Here is a 26,856-nt window from a genome sequence, read left to right as displayed (position 1 = left end):
AACCCCATCTCTACTAAAAATACAAAAAACTAGCTGAGCCTAGTGGCAGGAGCCTGCAATCCCAACTACTGGGGAGGCTGAGGCAAGAGAATTACTTGAACCTGGGAGGTGGAGGTTGCAGTGAGCTGAGATCATGCCATTATACTCCTGGGTGACAAAGCGAGACAAGAAAGGAAGAGAAGAGAAAGTAAGGGGAGGGGAGGGGAGGGGAGGGGAGGGGAGGGAAGGGAAGGGAAGGGAAGGGAAAGGAGGGGAGGGAAGGGGAAAGAGAGAGAGATAGAGAGACAGAGAGAGAGAGGGGGGAGAGAGAGAGAGAGACAGAAAGAGACAGAGAGATAGAGAGAGAGAGACAGGAAAGAAAAGAAAAGGAAGGAAGGGAGGGAGGGAGGGAGGAATTCTCTTGCTGGGCTTCTATTATGAAGCCTGTTTTTAAAATCACTTTTATTGAAACAGCATTTATGTACAATAAAAATGCACCCATCTTAAGTGTACAGTTCAATGAGTTTTGACAAATCTGTGGGTCCATGCAACCACCACCACAATCGTGATATGGAATATTTCCATCACCTCAGAAAGTTCTCCCATGCCTTTTTGCAGTCAACCCTCCTCTTATGGCCCCAGGAAACCTCTGCTCTGCTCTCTGCCACCATAGATTAGTTTCACCTATTTTAGAATTTCTATAAATGAAAGCACACATATAAAAGTATGTATTCTTTTCCTCTAGCTTCTTTTGATTGTCTGTTTATTTTAATGCTTATAGAGCAAACTTATGTTTACATGTGTCATAGTTTATGTCTCCTGTGTTAGATAACTGTGGGAAATAATAAAATAATAGGTAGGATACAACATGGGTTCATAAATTCTACTTATTATTAGCTATTTTAGATGTCATGGAATGCAAAATGAACAGTTTTTAATATGTCTTTTCCCACTTCTGAAAACTTTACTTCATGAAGCACATAGGGACCCTCAGAATAGCATTTTATTTTTTATTTGTATTTTATTTTTATTTTTTGAGACAGAATCTCACTCTGTCACCCAGGCTGGAGTGCAGTGGTATGATCTTGGCTCACTGCAACCTTCACCTCCTGGGTTCAAGCGATTCTTGTGCCTCAGCCTCCCAAGTAGCTGAGACTACAGGCATGCACCACTATTCCTAGCTGATTTTTTATATTTTTAGTAGAAATGGAGTTTCACCATGTTGGCCAGGCTCGTCTCAAACTCTTGACCTCAGGTGATCCACCTGCCTCGGCCTTCCAAAGTGCTGGGATTATAGGCGTGAGCCACCGCACCTGGCAGAATTTCATTTTTGAGATGCTGTTTACAATCTGCCCTGTCCTTTTGCAGAAGTTTAGTTTCTAAAGCCAACCCCAAGATACACCTTGTTTCTAGTCTGGTACCAGCTGAAACATTTTCTGTCACTCAACTCCCTCCATGTCCTCTCCTGACAAAGCCGAGTCCCTCTGGGTTTTATGGAGCTCACCTAACCAGCTCGGCCCAGGCTGTAATGAGAGGGACCAGTGGAGTGTAAATTCCTGCAGGTACAGGACAGGGGGGTTGAGAGGACTCTCACACCAGATGTCCCCTCAGCTCGAAGAGCAGAGAATCAGGTTCCAGAGTGTCCAAGTCTCCCGCCACCCGGTCATAGATTCCTCTTGGATCCTGATATGCGTCTTCAGGCCAGCGGAGGTCCCAGGGGCCCTGACAGGCAAAAAGTGGAGTTAGAACCATGGAGAGATGCCCTGAAGGTCTTCATTGAAGATCTGGGGGATACATGCCCCTGCTTAACTTCCCAGAAAAAACTGTTTTAGCTTTTACTAAACCCCCAAACTATACAAAAAAGGAGTGCGTTATAATGAATGCCTATGATGAACCCCATGTGCTTATCGCCTAACTTCAATAATATCAGGCCAGGCACGGTGGCTCATGCCTGTAATTCCAGCACTTTGGGAGGCCAAAGCAGGAGGATTTTTTGAGACCAGGAGTTCAAGACCAGCCTGGGCAACATAGTGAGATCCTGTATCTACAAAAAATAATTTTTTTCTCTTAGACAGGGTCTGGCTCTATTACCCAGGCTGGAGTGCAATGGTTGCTCCCTGCAACCTCCACCTTCTGGGCTCAATCTATCCTCCTACTTCAGCTTCCCAAGTAGCTGGGACTACAGGCACGCACCACCACACCCAGCTAATTTTTGAATTTTTTTTTTTTTTCCAGAGATGAGGCTTCCATTGTTGCCCAGGCTGGTCTTGAACTCCTGAGTTCAATTGATCCACCCATCTCAGCCTCCCAAAGTGCTGGGATTATAAGTGTGAGCCACTGCACCCAGCCTATAAAAAATATTTTTTAAAAAATTAGCTGGGTGTGGTGGTGAGTGCCTATAGTCCTAGATACTCAGGAGGCTGAGGTAAGAGGATCGCTTGAGCCCAGGAGGTCAAGGCTGCAGTGAGCCATGATCATGCCACTGTACTCCAGCCTGGTTGATAGAGTGAGACTGTCTCAAAAAAAGAAAAAAGAAAAAACCAGTAGCAACCCTTGGTCAATTGATTTATCTATATTTCTATCTTATTCCCCTCCCACACTAACTGGATTATTTTGAAGCAAGCCCAAGATATCCAATGATTTCAGGTTAGAAAAATAATGTAAATGTCAGAAATATAAAACCTTAGGCTGAGCATGGTGATTCATGCCTGTAATGCTAGCATTTTGGGAGGCCAAGGCAGGTGGATCACTTGAGGTCAGGAGTTCAAGACCAGCCTGGACAATGGGCAAAACCCTGTCTCTACTAAGAATACAAAAATTAGCCGGGCGTGATGGTGCATGCCTGTAATCCCAGCTACCTGGGAGGCTGAGGCAGGAGAATCGCTTGAACCTGGGAGGCGGAGGTTGCAGTGAGCTGAGATTGTACCACTGCACTCCAGCCTGGGTTACAGAGCGAGCCTCCATCTCAAAAATAAATAAATAAGTAAAATTTAAAAAAATGAAAACTTTAAAAGTCCATGTTATCAGCTATGGCAACTATGGAACGTAAGTTATGATTCTATTCTCCTATGAATTTCCAAAACAGCTCCCTAATCATAATAGAAGAGAAAAACAAAACAAAACAAAACAAACAAACCAAAAACATGAAAGGTGGCCCTAACTGGGGATGTGTTTTGTTCTAGGGCTGGGAGAAAATGATTATTTTAGTCCAGCAGACTTTAGAGCAGATTGGCCCGTGCTCCAAATATGGCCTGCCACCTGCTTTTGTTTTTACTGCCCAAGAGCTAAGAATGATTTTTATTTATTTTTCTTTTTTTCTTTTTTTTTTTTTTTTCTTTTTGAGACGGAGTCTTGGTCTGTTGCCCAGGCTGAAGTGCAGTGGCGCAATCTTGGCTTGCCTCCTGGGTTTAAGCAATTCTTCTGCCTCAGCCTCCCAAGTAGCTGGGACTACAGGCACCCACCACCACGCCCGGGTAACTTTTTGCATTTTTAGTAGAGATGGGGTTTCACCATGTTGGTCAGGTTGGTCTGAAACTCCTGGTCTCAAGTGATCCGCCCGCCTCGGCCTCCCAAAGTGCTGGGATTACAGGCGTGAGCCACCGTGCCCGGCCCTGTTTTTCATTTTTTAATTGTTGGGGGAAAATGAAAAAAGATAACATTTGTGACACAGAAAAATTACATGAAGTTCAAATTACAGTGTCCAAAAATAAAGTTTTGTAGGAACATAGCCACACTCATTCATTTATGTATCGTCTATGGCTGCTTTTACTTTACAGTGGCAGAGTTTGTGTAGAGTTTGAGGAAGACCGTATGTCTCAGACAGCCCAAAGTGTTTACTATCTGGCCCTTTTCGGAAAAAGCCTGCAGCCTCCATCTGCGCTTTAGAGAGCGCATATGGTCCAGCACCATGGACAGCGCTTTGCACCATGCTGGTGAGGAGCAGGGATCGGATAACAGTGCCCTGTACCGGAGGACGTTCACAGAGACAGAAGGAAATCCTTGGACCAGAGGTGCCGGAGCATCAGCCAAGGCCACACAAGAAATCAGGGGTCCTATCCCATCTCCCTAACTGTGCAGCAATGGGTGGGGGTTGGCTGGTGGTTAAAGTGCCTGTCTGTTGTTTTTGCCTGTACAACTACCATCCTCACTTCCCTGCGAGCTCTCTGTCCCTCTCCCATTCTCAGCCCAGTGAACTGAGTGGGGCTGGCCCCTACTCCCTGATCCCATGGCGAACTGACTCAGGCCTCTCCTGTTAGCATATTCCATCCCCTGACTCAGGGATGTGTTCAGTGATGAGAATGTGACCCAAACTAGACCAGTAAGCGTCAGCATTGGGCATTTGGGGCCACTGGAAAACAGGCATTGTCTTTCTTTGAAGATTTCTAATCTCGTAGGATACAAATCTAGATTTTCTAGGAACATTTTTTCCCTTTCTTTTTTGAAACATGGTCTCTCAGGCTGGAATGCAGTGGCACAATCAGGGCTCACGGCAGCCTCAACTTCCCTGGCTCAGGCGTTCCTCCTACCTCAGCCTCCTGAGTAGCTGGGACCACAGGCATGCACCACTATGCCCAGTTAGTTTTTTAAACTTTTTTTTTTTTTTGACACAGAGTCTTGCTCTGTTGCCCAGGCTGGAGTGCAGTGGCATGATCTCCGCTCACTGCAACCTCTGCCTCCCACGTTCAAGCGATTCTCCTGCGTCAGCCTCCCAAGTAGGTGGGATTACAAGTGTGTGCCACCACACCCGGATAATTTTTGCATGTTTTGTAGAAACAAGGTTTCACCATGTTAGCCAGACTGGTCTCGAACTCTTGACCTCAGGTAATCCACCTGCCTCGGCCTCCCAGAGTGCTGTGATTACAGGTGTGAGCCACCATGCTCGGCTAAACTGTTTTTTTTTTTTTTTTTCACGATGGGGTCTTATTATGTTGCCCAGGCTGGTCTCCAACACCTGGGCTCAAGCAATCCACCTACCTCAGCCTGCTGAGATTAGAGATGTGAGCCGTGACCATGCCTAGCCATAATAGCATTTTTGGGGAGGAAAATTCTGGGCCCAGCTGGGCCTGATGACAATTGTATGCCTTGATTTTTCAGTTGAATGGGCCCCCAAATTCTCTCTTTCTTTCCCTTTAATCAGTGGAGTAGATACGGCTAATTATCTAAAATAATTCATGTCTACTTCCTTCCACAGCAGCAGAATTGCAGCAAGGCACATCACTGCCAAGCTAGACTATATTTTACAGCCTCCTTTGCCATCAGGTGTGACCATGTGACTCTATTCTCATCAGGGGAGTGAGAGCAGAGTGGTGTGCACCATTTCTGGGCCTGGGCCACAAGGCAAGGTTGTGCCTTCTCTACATTCTTTCACCTTTTCCCATGGGTTGAACCCCCAGTGAACTGGCTCATTCATGTAGACTCGGATGACTTGAGCAGGGCCGCTTGTGTCTGACTGTGAAAAAGAAATAGACTGCCATCTTTTTTTTCACAGACAGGGTCTTGCTCTGTTGCCCAGACTGGAGTGCAGTGGTGCCATCATGGCTCACTGCAGCCTCCAACTCCTGAGCTCAAGGGATCCTCCTGGCTCAGCCTCCTGAGTAGCTGGGACTATAGGTGCACACCTCCATGCCTGGCTCGTTTTTAAAATTTTTTGTAGAGACAAGTCACTATATTGCCCAGGCTTGTCTCAAACTCATGGGCTCAAGCAATCTTCCTGCCTTGACCTCCCAAAGTGTTGGGATTACAGGCATGAACCATCATGCCCAGCTGACTGTCTTCTTTAAACCACTGGATCATGGTCAGGCCTCTTTGTTACAGCAGCTAGCTGGCCCTAACTAATACAAGCAGTAGGAGGTAGGCTCCCAGCACTAGCCAGGAAGGATGGCTGCTGATGCAAAGCTCCTCACCATCTGCACTTCATCGTAGAGGGGTCCCCAGGCTCCAGACAGGGGGTACGTTCTTTCTACCTCATCATACAAGTGCCCAGGGAAGGCCATATCCTCATCTTCACCTGTGAAACCTGGAGTTGGAGTGGAAGGGAGACACGATCAAGGCACACAGTCCAGGTGTCGGGGGTACCTCTGAGTGGGGTCCTAACTCACCTTGGGAGTAAGACACCTCCTCCTGTGTCGGGGGCAGCCGGGGGCTGAAGTCCCTCAGGGAGCGGTAATATGGTTCTGCCTCTGTTGTGCTGACCTGTTCCCCACATGCAAAACAGACAAAGCCCTTTCCATCCTCTGACTCCACGGTCGCAGGAAGGGCAATGATCAACCTGATGCTAACGGCAGGGTTTCAGTTGCCGTCAGTGCCCTGACTGCGGGGTCGCCAGGGCCACCCCCACTCACCGTGGAGCTCCGAGTGTCCTGCTCTCCCGTCCACTGGCTCTCCTCATATTCGTTCCTGACTCGGTCCTCCGACCTTCCAGGATGGAGGTGTGGAGGGCAGTTGAGTGCTGCCCCCTGCCACCCATCTCCTCCAAACCTCCTCCCTCAGAGCCTTCTTTACAGAAAAATATCCCCACTTACTCTGCCTCTGTCTTCCCTGAGACGCCTGAAGGAAACAGGAATAAAGGGCTCAGTGACCCCATACAAGCCCCTCCCCTGGCCTCAGGAAGTTCCCCATCACCCTCAGGGAAAGTCTCTCCTCACCCTCAGCAAGACGCCTGAGTCTCCACTGCCAGAAGACCCCCCCGACACAGGAGACATTGGAGAGGAGCAGAAGTCCCCCAAGACCGAGCAGCACAGGCAGCAGGGGCAGCCCCGAGGGTCCTAGGTGTGGAAGATACCCCTCAGTGAATCCCAGACAACAGGCTGTAGGCCAGGAGTGGGTCTCCCCTAGAAAGCCTACCCCTGAACCAAGTCCCTCCCCCAGGGTCAGAGAAACAGATGGGGAGGGGTCTCTGTGCCCAACCCTTCTGCCACCCAAGGGCAGCTGGCTTCTTAAGTCAAGCCATTAACAAAATGTCCTCCCTTTGCTTGAACGCTGCAAACTCAGAACTGAACTCCGGACTCAGGAGGGAGCTTCAGCTCCTTAGCTGGGCACTGAAGACTTTCTGTGGTCTAGCCTCTTCCAACGCCTCCAGTCATGTCCACCAAACTTAGACCCTGGTACTGGACTGTCCAGCCACACAAACCAAACCAACCACTAGCTGTTTCCGGAATCACTGAAGCAAATTCACACCTCAGAGCTTTAGAATAGCTAAGTGTTTATCCTCAAATGTCCTTTCTTCTCAAGCAAACTTCTGTTTGCCTTTCAAATTCCATCTCAAGGTCAGGCGCTGTGGCACATGCCTGTAATCCCAGCACGTTGGGAGGTCAAGGTGGGAGGATCACTTGAGCCTAGGAGCTCAAGACCAGTCTAGGCAACATAGCAAGGCCACTTCTTTACAAAAAATTTAAAAGTTTAGCAGCATGGTGGTGCATGTCCATAGTCCCAGCTACTCGGGAGACTGAGGCAGGAGGATTGCTTGAGCCCGGCAAGTGAAGGCTCCAGTGAGCTATGATAGCACCAGTGCACTCCAGCCTGGGTGGCAGAGCAAGACCCTGTCTCTGGAAAAAAAAAAAAATCCTATCTCAAGGACTTTTTTATTTTATTTTATTTTTAAATTAAGATAGAGTTAGCTGGGCATGGTGGCTCACATCTATAATCCCAGCACTCTGGAAGGCCGAGGCAGGTGGATTACAAGGTCAGGAGTTCATAACAAGCCTGGCCAACATGGTGAAACCCCATCTCTACTAAAATACAAAAAATTAGCCGGGTGTGGTGGCAGGCATCTGTACTCCCAGCTACTCGGGAGGCTGAGGCAGGGAAATCACTTGAACCAGGGAGGCGGAGGTTGCAGTGAACCGAGATCACACCACTGCACTCCAGCCTGGGTGACAGAGTGAGACTCGGTCTCAAAAAAAAAAAAAAAAAAAAAAAAAAGAGTTTTACTCTGTCACCCAGACTGGAGTGCAGTGGCACAATCTCGGTTCACTGCAACCTCCACCTCCCAGGTTCAAGTGATTCTTCTCCCTCAGCCTCCCAAGTAGCTGGGACTACAGGTGCATGCCACCACAGCCAGCTAATGTTTTGCTTTTTATTTTTAGTAGAGACAGGGTTTCGCCATGTTGGACAGACTGGTCTAGAACTCCTGGCCTCAAGTGATCTACCCACCTCAGCCTCCCAAAGTGCTGGGATTATAGGCACGGGCCACCACGCCCGGCCTCAAATGACTTCTTTCCACTAACTTCCATCCCAGTCAATATCAGGCTGACTTGGCTGCTGTATCCCTGAGGACAAGTCTGAATCCCTCTAAGTAGGCATCTGTTAGGTGGCCATCTCCCCTATCTTCTACTAACAGCACTTTTTTCCCCTGGGGAGAACAGCCACTCCCCACTCTCAGTCTTGGGCTCAGGCAGGACTCTATAGTGGGCACATGGCCTGGCCTGAACAATAAGAGTCTCCATTCCTCTCTCCACAGTGATTGTTTAGACACAGGCATTTGACCCAGTGTGTGTTTTTAGCAAAACATTTAGGACAATTCTACTAGCTATCAAGAAGACAGAGGTTGGGGAGGGCTTCTCTGCCCCTCTGATTGAAGAAACTCAGAAAGAAGCCACCACAGATGAAGGCAAAGTTGAGAGAGGGCAAAAAACAGATCACTGGTGAGATTTTTGAGCGCCTGAAAGTGGCCACACTTGGAAGTTTTTATTTCATGTACCAAGCCTTTTTTTTCCCCTTGAGACAGGGTCTCACTCTGTTGCCCAGGCTGGAGTGCAGTGATGTGACCTCGGCTCATTGAATCCTCAACCTGCTGGGCTCAAGAAATCCTCCCGCATCAGCCTCCTGAGTAGCTGGGACTACAGGTGTGCACCACCACGCCTGGCTAATTTTTTTGTTTTTGTTTTATAGAGATGGGGTTTCACCATGTTGCCCAGGTTTGTCTCCAATGCCTGGGTTCAAGTGATCTACCTGCCTGACCCTCCCAAAGTGCCAGGATTATAGGCATGAGCCACTGTGCCCAGCCAAGTCATTCTTTTATGTGTTGACAAAACAGCTGTATTTCTGTCACTTGCAACCTTTTTCTCAGGCTCTGAAGGGGATTGTTTGCCAAACGGTTGCAATCCTCTCCTGGTAGTCACATCCTTGAGTGCAGGGCCTTTCCACACTGACTCTGTGTTGAGCCATGTGACTTGCTTTGTCCAATGAGACAATAGCAACTGTGACAGAATCAGCTAGTAAATTGGAGTGTACTCTCTTGCTGCTTTTGACCCCTGCTTGTGACCACCTTCATGTGAAAAAGTCAAGAAGAGACACGTGCCCAGTTATCTCCATTGTTCCAACCAAGAGGCCAGATGACCATCAGACGTGTGGGAAGAGGGCAACCCTAGACCACCCAGTCCAGTGGAGCTGCCAGCTGACTGCAGAGATTACTTAAGCCAGCCCAGACCAGCACCGTTCTGCCAGACTCTTAGAATCATAAGAAAGAATGTTGTTATAAGCACCCATGTTTGGGGTGGTTTGTTATACAGCAAATGCTAACTGATGCAGGCTTCTTACAGGACATGGAGTGAGCTAATTTTTTCAGAATTAAACTAAATTTAGAAGAGAGAAAAATTTATCACTCCAGGCAAGAGGAAGATCAAAGAAAAAAAAGTGGCCAGATGCAGTGGCTCACCTCTGTAATCCCAGTACTTTGGGAGGCTGAGGTGGGCAAATCACGAGGTCAGGAGTTAGAGACCATCTGGCTAACACAGTGAAACCCCATTTATACTAAAAATACAAAAAATTAGCTGGCTGTGGTGGCACACGCCTGTAGTCCCAGCTACTCAGGAGGCTGAAGCAAGAGAAGAAACTGGGAGGTGGAGGTTGCAGTGAGCCGAGATCGCACCACTGCACTCCAGCCTGGGCGACAGAGTGAGACTCGGTCTCAAAAAAAAAAAAGCCGGGTGCCGTGGCCCATGCCTGTAATCCTATAATCCCAGCACTTTGGGAAGCTGAGACAGGCAGATCACTTGAGATTAGGAGTTTGAGACCAGCCTGGTCAACATGGCGAAACCCCGTCCCTACTAAAAAAGTACAACAATTAACCAGGTGTGGTGGCGGGTGTCTGTAATCCCAGCAACTCGGGAGGCTGAGGCAAAAGAATCGCTTGAACCTGGGAGGTGGAAGTTTCAGTGAGCCAAGATTTTGCCACTGCACTACAACCTGGGCAACAGAACGAGACCATGTCTCAAAAAAAAAAAAAAAAAAAAAAAAGAAAGAAAGAAAGAAAAAAGAGGAAGCTCTAAGGGGTCTGCAAGTCTGCAGGGAGAGAACTCAGTCTTTTTTTGTGTGTGTGTGAAATAGGGTCTCCCTCTGTTCCCAAGGCTGAAGTACAGTGGCTCAGTCATAGCTCACTGCATCCTCCAACTCCTGGGCTTACATAATCCTCCCACCTCAGCCTTCTGAGTAGTCGGGACTACAGGCACATGCCACCACAGCCAGCTATTTTTTATTTTTGCAAAGATGGAGTCTCACCATGTTGCCCAGGCTGGTCTCAACTCCTGGGCTCAAGTGATCACATGCCTTGACCTCCCAAAGGCGTGAGCCACTGAGTTTGGCCAGAACTAAGTTGTTAAGCAGCTGTGACTACGAGCAGAGCAGGTAGGGTCAAAGACAAGGAGGTTCCATCCTTTAGGGAGACGGGAGGGATCAGGGGACAGAGGACTTGCCTGCAGGCGGCTCTGTGGGCAGCTGGTCTTCAGGTTCTCCAGAAGGCTGGTCCAGACCTGGGGAGTGGATATAGAGATTGCAACTTAACACTACGTTGGTGAGCTGAGATTGTACCACTGTACTCCAACCTGGTTGACAGAGCAAGACTCCATCCGCCTGCCTCAGCCTCCCAAAGTGCTGGGATTACAGGCCTGAGCCACTGTACCCAGATAATTTTTTTTTCCCGAGACAGAGTCTTGCTCTGTCACCCAGGCTGGAGTGCAGTGGCGCAATCTCGGCTCTCTGCAACCTCCATCGCTCAGGTTCAAGCAATTCTCCTGCCTCAGCCTCCCAAGTAGCTGGGACTACAGGCGCCCGCCACCACACCCGGCTAACTTTTTTAGTAGAAATGTGGTTTCACCATGTTGGCCAGGCTGGTCTCGAACTCCTGACCTTGTGATTCACCCACCTCGGCCTTCCAGAGTGCTGGGATTATAGGCATGAGCCGCCGTGCCTGGCCAATTTTTTTATTTTTCATTTTGTTTTATTTTTTAAAGAGACAGAGTCTCACTCTGTGGCCCAGGCTGGAGTGCAATGGCATGATCATAGCTCACTGCAGCCTCGACCTCCTGGGTTCAAGCTATCCTCCTGCCTCAGACTCCTGACTAGCTGGGACTACAGGCATGCACCACCATGCCTGGCCCAAAAATTAATTGTTGATGGGCACTTTCGGTGTACAAGATCCTTTTCACTTGAATTATCAATTTGTTGAGTTAACAAAAAAGACTTTGGGCTCTTGATCCCTTAATAGAAGTGTAAGTTATAAAGCAAAGGAGGCAAGTGTCATACTTTATGTTTTAGTGTTCAAAGGGAAGACAGGAATGGGGTGGGGGGAAGAGCAGAGAAGATTGTAGAGATGAGAAAGTGTCCTTCCTCACATCGAGAAAAAGCCTGCTCTGTCAGGAAGAGGAAAACAGAAAGAAGAAGCTTGCAGCCGGGAGTGGTGGCTCACGCCTGTAATCCCAGCACTTTGGGAGACTGAGGCAGGTGGATCACCTGAGGTAAGGAGTTTGAGACCAGCCTGGCCAACATGGTGAAACCCCGTCTCTACCAAAAATACAAAAAATTAGCCAGGTGTGGTGGCATCCACCTATAATCCCAGCTACTTGGAAGGCTAAGGCGAGAGAATCACTTGAACCTGGGAGGCAGAGGTTGCGGTGAACGGAGATCATGCCACCGTACTCCAGCCTGAGTGACAGAGCAAGATTCCGTCGCACAAAAAAAAGAAAAGAAAAGAAAAGAAAAGAAGGGGGAAAAAAACAAAAGAAAGAAAGAAAGAAAAAAGAAAAAGAAACTGAGCCACAAAGATCTGTGCTATATATTATGTATTTTTAGAAAGTGAGACACTTGCCTATGGTCACACAACTAGGAGGTAGCAGAGAGGGGATTTGAACCCAAGCTTCTCTGAACCAGGCTCTGTAAGGATTAACCATTACAATACTGTACCTATCAGAATTGTAACATATGCAAGGAATTTGTCCTTCTCATCTGACTTGCTGAATTTATTGGAATAAAGTCATTCATAATATTCCCTAATTATCCTCTTAATGTCTGTGGAGTCTGTGGTAACATCCCTTCTTCCATTCCTGTTATTGGTAACTTGTATCATCTCTCTCTTTTTTTTTTTTTTTTGTATTTTTTTAGTAGAGACGGGGTTTCACCGTGTTAGCCAGGATGGTCTCGATCTCCTGACCTCGTGATCCACCCGTCTCGGCCTCCCAAAGTGCTGGGATTACAGGCTTGAGCCACCGTGCCTGGCTCTCTTTTTTTGTCTTAATCAGCTTTATAAATGTTACTGATTTTTTTCAAATAACCAGCTCTGGTTTCATTGCTTTTCTCAATTGTTTTTCTGTTTTCTAATTCATTCATTTCTGCTCTTACCATTATTATTTTCTTCTTTCTTTTTACTTTGGGTTTAATTTGTTCTTTTATTAGTTTCTTTCTTTCTTTTTTCTTTTTTTTTTTGAGATGGAGTTTTGCTCTTGTTGCCCAGGCTGGAGTGCAATGGCATGATCTCCGCTCACTGCAACCTCCGCCTCCCAGGTTCAAGCGATTCTTTTGCCTCAGCCTCCCAAGTAACTGGGATTACAGGCATGTGCCACCACGCCCGGCTAATTTTGTATTTTCAGTAGAGACAGGGTTTTTCCTTGTTGGTCAGGCTGGTCTCGAACTCCCAACCTTAGGTGATCCACCCACCTTGGCCTCCCAAAGTGCTGGGATTACAGGCGTGAGCCATGCTTTCTTAAGATGAAAACTTAGAATATGCATTCGAGGTTATTCTCAAGAAAAAAAAAAAAAAAAAAAAAACTAGGTCAGGCGTGGTGGCTCACACCTGTAATCCCAACACGTTGGGAGGCCAAGGCGGGTGGATCACCTGAAGTCGGGAGTTCGAGACCAGCCTGGCCAACATGGTGAAATCCCGTCTCTACTAAAAATACAAAAAATTAGCCAGGCATGGTGGCGCATGCCTGTAATCCCAGCTACTTGGGAGGCTGAGGCAGGAAAATTGCTCAAACCCGGGAGGCGGAGGTTGCAGTGAGCTGAGACGGCACCATTGCACTCCAGCCTGGGCAACAAGAACAAAACTGTGTCTCAAAACAAAAATAAACAAACAAAAAATGGCCAAGCGTGGTGGCTCACGCCTGTAATCTCAGCACTTTGGGAGGCCAGGGCAGGTGGATCACCTGAGGTCAGGAGTTCAAGACCAGGCTGGCCAACATGGTGAAACCCCGTCTCTACTAAAAATACTAAAAATACTAAAATTAGCCAGGTGTGGTGGCACATGCCTGTAATCCCAGCTACTTAGGAGGCTGAGGCAGGAGAATTGCTTGAGCCAGGGAGGCGGAGGTTGTAGTGAGCCAAGATCACGCCACTGCACTCCAGCCTGGGTGACAGAGCGAGACGCCATCTCAAAAATAAAAAATAAGGCCAGGCGTGGTGGCTCAGGCCTATAATTCCAGCACTTTGGGAGGCCGAGGCGGGTGGATCATGAGGTCAGGAGTTCGAGACCAGCCTGACCAACATGGTGAAACCCTGTCTCTATTAAAAATAAAAAATTAGCTAGGCATGGTGGCACATGCCTGTAATTCCAGTTACTCGGAAGGCTGAGGCAAGAGAATCGCTTGAACCCGGGAGATGAAGGTTACAGTGAGCCAAGATCGTGCCATTTTTTTTTTTTTTTTTTTTTTTTTTTTTTTTGAGACGGAGTCTCGCTCTGTCGCCCAGGCTGGAGTGCAGTGGCGCGATCTCGGCTCACTGCAAGCTCCGCCTCCCGGGTTTACGCCATTCTCCTGCCTCAGCCTCCCGAGTAGCTGGGACTACAGGCGCCCGCCACCTCGCCCGGCTAGTTTTTTGTATTTTTTTTTAGTAGAGACGGGGTTTCACCGTGTTAGCCAGGATGGTCTCGATCTCCTGACCTCGTGATCCGCCCGTCTCGGCCTCCCAAAGTGCTGGGATTACAGGCTTGAGCCACCGCGCCCGGCCAAGATCGTGCCATTTTACTCTAGCCTGGGCAACAAGAGTGAAACTCCGTTTCAAAAAAATAAAATAAATAAATAAAATAAAATAAATAACTAAAATAAGCACTTAATGCTATACATTTCCCTCTAAGTACTGCTTTAACTGCAACCTCAAATTTTTATATGTTTTCATTTTCATTTAATTCAAACTGTTTTCTAATTTCCCTTGGTCATTAATCACATTCAGACAGTATGGGTTGTGGTTAACCACTGGTCTCAAGTTCATCTGCCAGAGTTTCAGTCTTGTCTTTATCTTTTACTAGCTGTGTGACCTTGGACAATTTGCTTAACAGCTCTAGGCCTCAGTAACTCATCATAAAAAGAGAATTGTATTGACTTCACTGTACTACCCTACACATCCTCTGAGGCACACTCCAACCTGCCCAAGCCTTCCTTCCCACCTGGGGTAGTGATGGGAAGCTGGGTCCCCTTGTCAGCCAGTCCACTGTCTCCCAAGGCATTGCTGGCCAGCAGCCAGACCTTGTATCGTGTAGAAGGCTGCAGACCAGTCAGTGTGAAGGTGGTGGCCTGGGGTGGTAGGACATCCACATAGTGGAACCCTGGAGTCCCCAGGGCCTCATACCTGCAGGACAGGGGGGATAGTAAGTTCAGGGAAGTGCCCCAGCCCATTGGCTGCCTCCCCTTCCTTCCTGCCTCGACAAGGACCCACCTGATGCAGAACCTCTGTGGCAGGCCCCCATCAAAGCCAGGCTTCCACTCCAGCTCCACAGAGTGTGGGGTCAGACTCACAACCTTTAATCCTGATGGAGGGTCAGGGCGACCTATGGGGAGAAAGATGGGAAAGCAGTCAGAGGATACAAAAGAATCCCAGAAGATTCTGTCCAAGTTTTCCCTAGGAATGATTTTAAACATACAATCGCTTCTCATTGTTCATGGTATAGTCATGTTCTATAAGGTCACTGTGAACACTCCTCTGGCAAACACCAAAGTGTTCCTAAAATCCCAGTACTTTGTGAGACCAAGGCTGGAGGATTGCTTGAGCCCAGAAGTTCGAGACCAGCCTGGGCAACGTAGCAAGACCCTGTCTCAAATTAAACATTACAATTAAAAATAATTTTAAAAAGAAGTAAGTGAAAAAAAAAACCAAAAGAAACAGCAAAAAAAATTCAAGACCAAATGGTTGCTTCTATGGAAAATGAAGATTAGGTTTCTTTCTTTTTTCTTTCTGTCTTTTTTTTTAGATAGAGTTTCACTCTTATTGCCCAGGCTGGAGTGTAGTGGTGCAATCTTGGCTCACTGCAAACTCTGCCTCCTGGGTTCAAGCAATTCTCCTGCCTCAGTTTCCCGAGTAGCTGGATTACAGGTGCCCGCCACCATGCCCAGCTAATTTTTTGTATTTTTAGTAAAGACGAGGTTTCACCATGTTGGCCAGGCTTGTCTCGAACTCCTGACCTCAAGTGATCCATCCGCCTTGGCCTCCCAAAGTGCTGGTATTACAGGCATGAGCCACTGCGCCTGGCTTGGTTAGGTTTCTTTTCTTCTTCTTTGAGATGGAGTCTTGCTCTGTCGCCCAGGCTGGAGTGCAGTAGCCCAATCTCAGCTCACTGTAACCTCCACCTCCCAGGTTCAACAATTCTCCTACCTCAGCCTCCCAAGTAATGAGATTGCAAGTGCGCGCCACCACGCCCAGCTATTTTTTTTTTTTTTTTTTTTTTTTTAGTAGAGACAGGGTTTCACCATACTGGTCAGGCTGGTCTGAAACTCCTGACCTTGTGATCTGCCCACCTCAGACTCCCAAAGTGCTAGGATTACAGGTGTGAGCCACCACGCCTGGCTAATCCTAGTATTTTCATACCACTGTTAGGAAGAGAAAGAATTCTGTTTCCTCTGGGAATTCTAACAGACCACTATGAGGGCCCTTAGAATAAAGCCAACACAGAGGTATGCAGACATAACAATGGAGAGGGCTGGGTGTGATGACTCACACCTGTAATCCCACCACTTTGGGAGGCTGAGGCAGGCACATCACCTGAAGTCAGGAGACCAGCCTGGCCAACATGGTGAAACCCCATCTCTACTAGAAATACAAAAATTAGCTGGGTGTGGTGGCAGGCGCCTGTAATCTCAGCTACTTGGTAGGCTAAGGTGAGAGAATCGCTTGAATCCAGGAGGCAGAGGCTGCAATGAGCCAAGATTGTGCCATTGCACTACAGCCTGGGTGACAAGAGTAAAGCTCTGTTTCAACAACAACAAAGAATGGAGAGTTGCTGATGACAGCTGAACCTAGCTCCAGAAACTCCTGAAAATCCATTTTTCAGTTACTTGAGCTAATAAGCACCCCCTCTCCATCTTTTTTTTCTTTTCTTTTCTTTTTCTTTTGCCTTTGTTGTGGGTCTCCCTGAAGATCCAGTCTCCACTACGATTTTTAGGGCAGGCAAAAACTCCAGCCTCACACATACACATATTCTCAGGTTTCAGAAACATGGGCAACCCAGGGCCAATCAGGGATGTGGGAATGGATCCAAGGATCACCCCCTCCCCGACACCCTCACAGCCCCTCCATACTGATGCTGACGAGTTGAATGTTGGTTTGGTCCGAGCCTAGGGGGTTGGTGGCTGTGCATGTGAAGAGGGCGTAATCCTGGGCTGCAGACACATTGGCAATGGTCAGGAGGCTGCTGTGGACACCACCCTGGTGGTATGTGTGCTCCGTGTACCTAGAGAGAAGGTAGGGCACCACTCACCCTTTCATTCACCCAACCACTTATGCTTGAAATCATCTATACAGACATCCATTCATTTAACCATCTGCCTATCTATCCATTCATCCATTAATCTTTTCATCCACTCATCCATTCACTCATTCATTTCTCCATGCATTCATCTTCCTTCTCTGCACCCTTCTCTGCAGGGACTCAGGGAGGGGAAATGGGGCTGGAGGTCCAGACCTGGGGCTGGAGTGCTGCCTGGCTGGGCCTGGACTCACCTGGGATCTTGGAGATCCAGAGGGACCCCATTTTTGGTCCAAGTGAAAACGATGTTGGGGACACCTCTGGCACGGCAGTGGAGGGTGGCAGAACTGGTGCTGTCTCCAGCTGCAGCCACCTTAGTTAGGGGAGTGGGGTGCTCCACCTGGGGGGCAACTGGGAGGGGATGGGAGGTCAACATGAGCTATGTGGGAGACATGAGGGTTGTGGGTTCAGTGGCAGGTCTTAAAGTCACGTGTTTGGGTGATACCCACATCTGACAACAAGACGGACCAGCCCTCGTGCTGGAGGCGCCACCCCGTTGTCCACGATGCACTGGTAAGCACCAGCCTGGGCCAGTTTGGCCTGGTGAATCCGCAGGCGCCCCGTGGGTCCCTTGGATATCTTCTCCATGTCATCCAGGCTCTGGTCCTCTTCATCTTCTCCCTGGAGGCCCGAGTCAAGAATTGGCCTCCCAGTCTAGCCCCAGATCCATCACTGCCCAAACTGTCCCTTTTGTAGCCTCATTCTCCTAGACACAATCACCCTCTACAGAGGTACTGAAGAAAAAAAAATAATAATTCTCCTGTCATCCATCTATCCATTTACCCAATCCATCTTTTTATCCACCAATCCAGGCAACCACCTACCCATCCATTCACCCAATCACTTATGCTTGGAACCATCTATCCATCCATCCATTCATTTATGCATCTGCTTATCTATCTATTCATCCATTTATCTTTCTATCCACTCATCGGTTTACTCACTCATTCCTCCACCCATTTGTCTTCTTTCTCTGCACCCATGTATCCACCCTTGTAGCTCTCCACTCATTCACACAACTATTCACTCATGCTTGCACACCCATAAATACATGCATCTGTTCAGACATTTACCCAGCTACCTATTTATTAATCTCTCCATTGATCTTTCCACCCATCCATCCATCAATTCATCCATCATCCTTCCATAGATATCTTTCCTCTGCTGGTGTATCCATCCATCCATCCACCCTCTATCTATCCACTGATTTTTCTCCTTCAATCATCTTCTCACCCATCCACTCACCCATTTATCCATCCTTTCACTTGTCCATCTGTTCCTCCATCCACTCACTCATTCATCCACCTGTTCATCCACTTACCTACCTATCGACCCATCTATCCATCTACCCACCCACTCGCCTGACTGTCTACGATTCATCCATCCATTCATTTTGCCACCAACAGTTATTTGTTCTGGGAGCATGCCCTGACGAGTATATAGTTATACAGGATCATACAGATGTACATGGTCCCCACTCCCAAGGAACTCACAGTCAAGAAACCACAACCCTTTGACCCCACCTCCATTCACCAAAGGCTGGGTCCTCACCAGTCTCTCCCAGCTGAACATGCCTGGGAGAATGGGATTGGCATCAACAGTGCAGACTATATCCACAGAACCCCCAACGTTCACCTCAGTGGGGTCCTGGAGGGCACGGATGGTGGGAGCATCTGGTGAAAGGCAGAGGCTTGGGGAAGGCACTTGGGACCAGATAGGTCTCCGTGGGAGAGGGCCCCAGGTGGGAGGGATGTCTTAGGGGTTCCAGGAAAGTTAGAGAGGTAGACAGAATCTGTTCTTAATACGAAAGAGTTGGAGGAGAGTTCTCAAGGTTAGTGAGGTTGTCTCCACCCTCCACTATGCCTCTGTGATAATTAGAGTGGGTTGGGTGGGCTTCCAGAATTGTGCGGGGGGTGGGGGGCTTCTACAATGGGCTCCCATTCTTGACGCGAGCAGCTTCCGTGTCTAGGTGGGCGCCCTCTCTGGGCAGAGATTCCACACTGGGTCTCTCTAGTGGAAGGGGTTCTGCAGTGGGCGTGGTTACACCGCGGCGGGGACTTCCAGAGCCAGAGCGGGAGGGTTCCAGGATGGGTGGCTATCCCCGGGTGGGCGGAGCTCCCACAATGAGGAGACTCCACACTGGGCAAGGTTCCTTGGGTGGGGGTGGTTTCCATGGTGGGCGGGACTCACAGTGCACGTCCAATCGCAGCAGCGCTTCCGCGGTGCCCTCGGAGTTCTGGCAGTGCAGCTGATAGAGGCCGTCATCCGCGCGGGTCACATTCCATAGATGCAGAGCCCCGCTGGACAGGATGCGATGCCGGGGGCCGCCCGCTGGGGAAGGCCAGAATAAAGGACCTGGCAGGCCCTCCCATTCCCGGGACCCCTCCCCATGCCCACTTCCCTCACCTGGACTGAGGCGATAGCCGCGGAAGGTCCAGTTGAAGGCCTCGGGGGCGGGGTTAGCGGACACGGACACTGGCAGCAACGCCTCGCCCTGCTCCACCGCGGTCACCACCAGCACCTGCTCCCCCAGGAACTCTGGACGGTCTTCAGAGGGGGCGCCGCAGGGAGTCAAGATTGTTGTCAAGGTCAGGATCAAGGACAGATTGGAGATCAGGCGCAGGTTCAAGGGTTAAGGTCGGGGGATCACGACAGGGTTTAAGGTTGTGGACAAGGTAACAAGTTCAGAACTGAATTCAGGGGTGAAGTTCGGGATAGAAATTAGAATACAGTTTAGGAAAAGAGTAGAAGCCAGCATCAGGCTGAAGGATGGAAAGAGGGGTCATGATAGGGATCAGGGTTAGGAGAGAAGACAAAGGCAATATGGGAGTGGACGGGATAGGATTTGGCCCAGGACCGCTGGTCAGGATGAAGGTAGGGAGTTTCAAGTTTCAGGATGGGGTTAATGATAGAGTGATAGTGTCAAAGCAAAGACCCAGGCCAGGCTCAGTGGCTCATGCCTATACTCCCAGAACTTTGGGAGGCCAAGGCAGGAAGATCACTTGAGTCAAGGTGTTCAAGATCAGCCTGGGCAACTTAGAGAGATACCATCTCTATTTAAAATTAAAAGTACAAAAAATCAGCCTGGTGTAGTGGGACGCGCCTGTAATCCCAGCACTTTGGGAGGCCAAGGCAGGAGGATTGCTTGAGCCCAGGGGTTCAAGACCAGCCTGGGCAACATAGTGAGGCCCTGTTGCTACAAAAAAATTAAAATAAACTAGCCAAAAGTGGTAGTGCACACCTGTAGTTTCAGCTACTCAGGAGGCTGAGGTAGGATCACTTGAGCTCAGAAGTTGGAGGCTGCAGTGAGCTATGATTGCGCCACTGCATTGCAGCCCGAGTGACAGAGGGAGACTCCATCAAAAAAAGAAAGAGAGACAGAGAGAGAAAGAGAGAGGAAGGAAGGAAGGAAGGAAGGAAGGAAGGAAGGAAGGAAGGAAGGAAGGAAGGAAGGAAGGAAGGAAGGAAGGAAGGAAGGAAGGAAGGAAAGAAGGAAAGAGGCCAGGCGTGGTGGCTCACGCCTGTAATCCCAGCACTTTGGGAAGCCAAGGCGGGCGGATCACCAGGTCAGGAGATTGAGACCATCTTGGCTAACAGGGTGAAACCCCGTCTCTACCAAAACTACAAAAATAAAATTAGCCGGGCATGGTGGCAGGCGACTGTAGTCCCAGCTACTCGGGAGGCTGAGGCAGGAGAATGGCGTGAACCATGGGAGGCGGAGCTTGCAGTGAGCCGAGATCGCGCCACTGCACTCCAGCCTGGGTGACAGAGCCAGACTCCGTCAAAAAAAAAAAAAAAGGGGGGGGGGGAAGACGCAAGGAGTAGGTTAGGGTCAGGAAGGCATCAAGAGGACCTTTCAGGCCGGGGCACATACACAGCACGTTGAGGCGATAGAAGGAGCTCACGGTTTCGCGGAGCTCGGCGCTGTGGGCGCGGCAGGTCACGCGTTGGCCATGATCGCGGGATGACACTTGCAGAAGGACGCTCCTGGCCGCGGCTGAGCCTCTGAACGGGGCTCTCCGGGGCGGGGCGGCCAAGCCCTCCAGCCTGTGGACCCGGGGTGAGGCCAGGGCTGCGAGCAGAGCCAGCGGCTGGAGAGGGGCTAGGCGGGGGCGGGGGCGGGACACGCGTGGAGGGGGCGAGGCCAGAGAGGGGCGGGGTCCCTCGCACTCCCACCTCTCGCCTTCCTTGTCCCAGGACAAGTTGACCGGCGGGTTGCTGCTAACGCTGATGCATGTCAAGTTTAAGGCGTCCCCGGGGCGCAGTGCGGATGCGTTGGCCAGGATCGTCACGTTAGTTGGGGGAACTGGGAGAGGGGGTTGCAGGAGCGAGACTCAGAGGTTAGGGGCGGCCTGGTCTGCGTCCATCCCGCCTGCACCCCAGGCTCCGTCCAGTCTCGGGTCCCCCACCCCGCCCCCGCCCGCACCCCTCGAGTCCAGGGTTCGCTGGGTCCCTGCCCCACCTGGCTCTGTCCCCCACCCCGTCCTGCCCCCGCCGAGTTCGCCCCCGGGCCTCAGCCCTGCGCGCCCTCACACTGCACCGCCAGCTGCGTGGACGCGCTGAGCTGGCCAGCCTTGCACGTGAACTTGGCCTGGTTGTCCGACGGCCCTGTGACCAGCACCAGCTCTCGGGAGAAGGTGCTCCCAGATTTCTCCACGTTGCCGAGCTGCATGCGCCGCGGCTCCTGCGGCAGCCGCGACTCAGTCACGGTGCGCGAGTCCTGTGGGCCGGGAGTGACTGGGGGCCCCAGGCAGCCCTGCCGCTTCCACCAACCCCCAACGCCCACACCCTGCCCACTGGGTTGGTGCCGCCAGCCCAGACAAAGCCTTTTGGTGATAAGGAAAAACACCCCCATCAGCGCCACCCCCCTAGGGCAAAGCAGTGGGGAGTGGAACTGAGTGACCCCCGCCCTGGAGTCTCTCCCGCCTCCCTAGGTCCGTGTGCACGGCAGTTTTGAGGATCTGAATCCGCCTTCTGTACCACACCCAACCCCCGCTCAGCCTCTGCAGCCACCTGCAGGCCCTCAGCGCACTTCTCAAAATCTATTTCTGCTCTGTTTACCCGACACCACGTGCAGGAAACTCCCTTGAAATTCCCAGGCCTTTCCCAGAATGCCTCAGTTCCTTTTCTTAAAATTCCCACTGTCCCCAAAGATTTCCTTTGAAATTTTCCTTAATTCCAGTGTCTTTCCATAGATTACTTTCTTTTTTGTTGTTGTTGCTGCTGCACAAATTAAACTTTCCATAGATTCTGAATCTTTCCCGATATTATAATATCTTATAATCCCAGTCTTTTAACAGATTCCTTTATATTGCCCAGATTCTCAGCACTTCCCCAGAATTCCATCCTATTAAAATGAAATTCCATTGTCATTTCTATAATTCCTAGTCTTCCCCCCAAAATTTTCAACTAGCTCCCTAACTTCCCAGGATTTTCCTAGAATTACGCTTCTCTTTCATTTTAATGAAATTTCATTTTCTTACCTCCAAATCCCAAGAATTAGATTTAATACTAATGAATTTTCAATAGTCTGTGGAATTATTAGCTTTTCTCCAAATTTTCTTTTTCTTTTTCTTTTTTTCTGGGATTCAAGTCCTTCCCTAAAATTCCTGACATTTCACCTGAATTCCTAGATTTTTCACTAGAATTTTCCATAATTTTAACGAAATTACCTTTTCTCTAGAATACCTAATCTTGATTCAGAATTCCAATTTTTATCCTAGAATTCTCACTGTTTCTCCAGAATTTTCCTAGGATTCCATTTAATTCTCATGGCATTTGTGTCTTTCCTGATTCCCTGCCAAACCTCAGAATCTCTAGTATTTTTCAAGAAATTTAATCTTTTTCCAAGATTGCCCAAGATTCTGAAGGAGAGAAGGGGGCCTGGTCCTTCCCCCACATTCCTGGCCGCCCCCATAGCCCTGGCACAGCACCAACCTTGTACCATGTGAGGGAGGGCTCTGGGTTGCCCCCGATGGCCAAACACACCAGCCTCACCCGGGTCCCAGCCCGGAGCTTCTGCCCCTCTGGGGCACCCTCAATCCACAGTTTCTGGGCGGGATCTGAGAGGAGAGGCAGGAAGACTGACTTTTTCTCTGGGCTGGGTCCTGAGGCTTGGGGGCATTGCTGGGCAAGGGCAGACACTCACATTTTATGTTCAGAGTGAGCGACTTCTTGAAGGTCTCCTTGGTGAAGGCTTCACTGAAGGCCTCACATGTGAGGGTCAGACCGTTGTCCTCCCGCCGCACCAGGAATGTCAGGTTGGACATGGAGATGTAACCACCATGCAGTCCCTGGTAGGGAGTGACCTTCAGATGTGGGAACTGCAGCACCCCCATCCATCGTGCTGGAGGCCTGAGTCCATCCCAGTCCCCAGCAGGGACACATGAGCCATCTCTACCTCCCCCTCTGTTGGACCCATGGTCCTCAAGGAGAAAGCCCCAAGGCTGCTGGACCCATCCCCTTCCCAATCCATGAGTTATGCCCTCAGCATCCCCCATGCTCAGACCCAGGAGCCTGGCCCAGGCCTCACATCCATGATCGTCTCCTCCATGGGCAGCAGCTGCCGCCAGCCCAGCCACCATCGTAGCAGGACCCGTGGGCGACTGGACTTGCTGATACAGGAGAGTGTCACGTTCTTGTTCTCAACCTGGGATGCAGATCCCAGGATAGTAATGGCACTAGGGGGAACTGCAGGGACAGAGACGGAACACACTAAGCTGGGCTGAATTTCTCACAGACCAGCCCAGACAGAACAACAGGACTGGAGACAGATGCTGAGGTCTTTGGCGTCCAGTAGGCATAATTTGGGGGCACACACAGATGGTTCTCTGAGGCACAGACTGACAGGTGGGCAGCTGGCACCAGGACTCACAGGTGACCTGCAGCGTGATGCTGCGCTCCTGGGTCCCTGAAGATACGCTGTTATGGGCCTCGCAGCTGAGCCGCGCTCCATGGTCTTCTGGCCTCACGGTCATCACCAGCACACTGCGGGCCACGGCCTGGGTGTGCTCTGTGCCCCACGCTGTGGACACCGGCTGGCCATTCTGGAGACAGGGACAGGCCTGGGCCAGCTCAGAACCAGCTCCCGGCCCCCGCTCTCCCCACAGTTCCCATGCCCGCGTCTGCCCTCACCTTCAGCCACTGCAGTGTGGCTAAGGGATTCCCCCCTTGGGCCACGCATGGCAGCTCCAAACTCTGTCCTGCCCGCACGTGCCCCTCATCCAAGCCTGGCCACTCGATGACAGGGTGTCCTGGAGGGACTGGGGGATATCAGTCACTCAATGGGCCTGGAGTAGCCCCACAACCTGGTTTTGAACCCCCATGTTTCTCTGAGTGCGTGAATTTCCATAATCCCTGTGATTCCCTTACACCCCCCAGTGCCTGCTCCCCATCCTCAGCGCCCTAGTTGGCCCAGTTCTCCACTTACACAGAACATTCACGGTGAATGAGGCCTTGATGGGGGCCTCCAGTGCTGGGCTAGACGCCTCACAGACCAGCAACTGCCCATTATCCGAGCTCTGGGGTGTCACCCTGGGATGAGAATTCACGGTTCTGGAGTCAGAGTCATCATCCGAAGTTTGGGGAGTCACGGAGAAGAGGTGGGGATGCCACCTCTGGTCCCCACACCTGGTCTAAGTCCCCATGCCAATCTCCTCTGGGATCCAGGGTTCCATGGGAGAGATTTTGGGAGTGAGCAGCGAGAACTGGAGCCTAGAGAGACCCACATCTGATCAAAACTTTAGTGCCTGGGACTCTGGAACTGAGGTTCCCATGAAGTTTATTTGTTTATTTGTTTATCTTTTGAGACAGAATTTGGCTCTGTCGCCCAGGCTGGAGTGCAGTGGCGTGATCTCAGCTCACTGCAACTTCCACTTCTTGGGTTCAAACGATTCTCCTGCCTCAGCCCCCTGATGAGCTGGGAGTATAGGCATGCGCCACCACACCAGGCTAATTTTTGTATTTTTAGTGAAAACAGGGTTTCACCATGTTGACCCAGTTGATCTTGAACTCCTGACCTCAGGTGATCCACCCATCTTAGCCTCCCAAAGCATTGGGATTACAGGCATGAGCCACCGCCCCTGTTCCCCGTGAAGAAGCTTTAAGAGTCAGCTTTGAGAGTTCCCCATGAAGAAGCACTGGGTCGCAGAGGTTCATACCTAGCCCAAGCTTCATGCTTGCATCCCTGGGGTCTGTGGTTCCCATGGGGAAAATTAGGGGTCACGGTTGGGGGGTTTTTTGAGTTTCCACACCTGGCTGTGGCCTCCACAGTGAAGAGCTTCTGCTGGGAGCCCTCGTTCATGTTTGCAGAGATGTCGGATATTGTCTGTCCATCTTGGGGCAACAAGAGGGCTAGAGGGGTTCTGGGCTCCCCACAAGATAGATTCTGGGGAGCATGGCCTGGAAGTCCTCAGGGTGGATGTGATGCCCCCTCCCTCCTGGTTCTAGAGGAAAAGGGCCTGGGGCACAGCTGCATCCCCTCCCGACTTTCTGGACTGCCTGAAGGCTGCAATCTTCAGTGCTGGGTCGTGGGCCTCCCCACTCCTCTCAACTCGTTGCTGGGTTGTACCATGCACCCCATCCCTCAGCTTCTCATGTCTGCACCAGCGCTACTGCCCATATCTCTATTTGGTCCTCAGCCTTGTGCTGGATGCCGCCTCCTCAATGTGCCCTCCCATCCACCGGGTCCCACACTGGCCTCAGCATCTCCCCACACCTTCTCCTGGGTCCCCATACCAGGGATGACATCTTTTCTGGGGCCATTAGGAGGGCACTGGTCAGGAACAAACACCCTTCCCACTCCAGAGGCTTCATGCTGCCCTCTGCCACCCAGGTCACCCTCACTCACTCAGGAGAATGGTGATGTCGGGTGCTGGCTTCGCATCCCCAGACAAACAGCTGACCACATACTCTTGCCCAGCTACCCAGGTGACCATGGTGCCTGCCTCCGGGGTCAGGTGGAGCAGCTTGGGAGGAACTGGTGAGAAGGGTCTGGGGTAAACTTCCAGCACTGAGAAGAATTTGAAGATTGGAGCTCGGTACCGAGGGTCTGGGAGAGGAGAGGCTGGGGGCTTGGACTCCTGGGTCCTGGGGTAAGGGAGGGCTTGAAGTCCAGACTCGTGGGTCCTGGGGGTCTGTAACCCATACCCAGGACGGAGAGGATCACTCTGGGAGACACGAGCTCGGGCCCCATCTCGGAGCGGCCGACCTGGCACTCATACTCCGCGTCATCGCTGAGGTCACAGGCCTCGATGTGCAGGTGGAATTCACCTGCAGGGGGAGCCGGAGGTCAGGGTTGCAGCTTCGGCTGGTGGCTGAGGGTCTCAGGCTCTGATCCCTTACCTCTAGCAGGGTCCCCTTCCAGGCGGTACCTCGGGAAGCCTGGGATCCTGGGGTCAGGGCCCAGGAGCAGCCCATCTTTGGCCCACTGCACCGCACTGCCAGGGGTGCTGACCCCACACCGCAGCTCCACCGAGGCCCCCTCCACCACTGTCAGGTTTTCAGGCAGGGCCCAGAAGCCCCGGGGGACAGAGGCAGGAATCGCCAACTGCGCCAGGCCTGGGGACACAGCAGGGTGCGAGGAAAGGGCAGAGGGTTTGTCTAGGGAAGGTAAGTGGGAAATGGGGGCCACTTGGCCCTGGGTACAAAGCTGGGATCCCACTCACCTTCAGTCAGCAGCCCCAGGAGCAGGAGAGGAGCCTTGAGCATCATCCCCAGGGCCATCACAGGTCCCCCTACTGTTACCCCCACAGTGTCCGCAGCCAGCCACCTGCATCTGTCTGGCTCTCTCTGGGTCCCTCTCTCTGTGTCTCTGCCATCTGCTTTTCTTTTTATCTCTTTTTCCATTACTCTCCTCCCTTTCTCTGTTTTCTTCT

At 50.7% G+C, this 26,856-nt stretch overlaps 1 protein-coding gene across 1 annotated transcript; it reads right to left on the bottom strand.

Moving 5' to 3' along the window:
• Positions 1-718: 718 nt before the first annotated feature.
• NPHS1 (NPHS1 adhesion molecule, nephrin) lies at positions 719-26,856 on the bottom strand. Its single transcript, XM_030912861.1, has 29 exons — positions 26,647-26,856; positions 26,324-26,539; positions 26,129-26,251; positions 25,830-25,958; positions 25,234-25,315; positions 24,411-24,514; positions 24,116-24,243; positions 23,856-24,027; positions 23,514-23,671; positions 23,130-23,274; positions 22,919-23,043; positions 21,515-21,701; positions 21,158-21,287; positions 20,856-21,028; positions 19,388-19,528; positions 19,172-19,312; positions 18,533-18,654; positions 17,431-17,602; positions 17,176-17,332; positions 16,755-16,906; positions 14,899-15,010; positions 14,630-14,811; positions 10,671-10,727; positions 6,624-6,743; positions 6,501-6,525; positions 6,321-6,393; positions 6,078-6,171; positions 5,883-5,995; positions 719-1,701 (listed from the first exon to the last, which is right to left on the bottom strand). Exons 1-29 carry the CDS (start codon positions 26,825-26,827, stop codon positions 1,570-1,572), a joined length of 3,846 nt encoding a protein of 1,281 aa, XP_030768721.1. The 5' UTR covers positions 26,828-26,856; the 3' UTR covers positions 719-1,569.

Source organism: Rhinopithecus roxellana, chromosome 12 (genome assembly GCF_007565055.1).
Source record: "Rhinopithecus roxellana isolate Shanxi Qingling chromosome 12, ASM756505v1, whole genome shotgun sequence".
Taxonomy (NCBI): Eukaryota; Metazoa; Chordata; class Mammalia; order Primates; family Cercopithecidae; genus Rhinopithecus; species Rhinopithecus roxellana.
The sequence above is the reverse complement of the archived record's forward strand: the minus strand, read 5'-3'. Positions and strand labels throughout refer to the sequence as shown.

Excerpts from the sequence above, each read along its gene's own strand:
- NPHS1 (XM_030912861.1), bottom strand. The coding sequence starts at position 26,827 with ATGGAAAAAGAGATAAAAAGAAAAGCAGATGGCAGAGACACAGAGAGA. Across the intron at positions 24,515-25,233 it reads ACTGTGGAGGCCACAGCCAG|GGTGACACCCCAGAGCTCGG; the intron begins GTGTGGAAACTC and ends TTCTCATCCCAG. Across the intron at positions 6,744-10,670 it reads GCCCACAGAGCCGCCTGCAG|GACCCTCGGGGCTGCCCCTG; the intron begins GCAAGTCCTCTG and ends TTCCACACCTAG.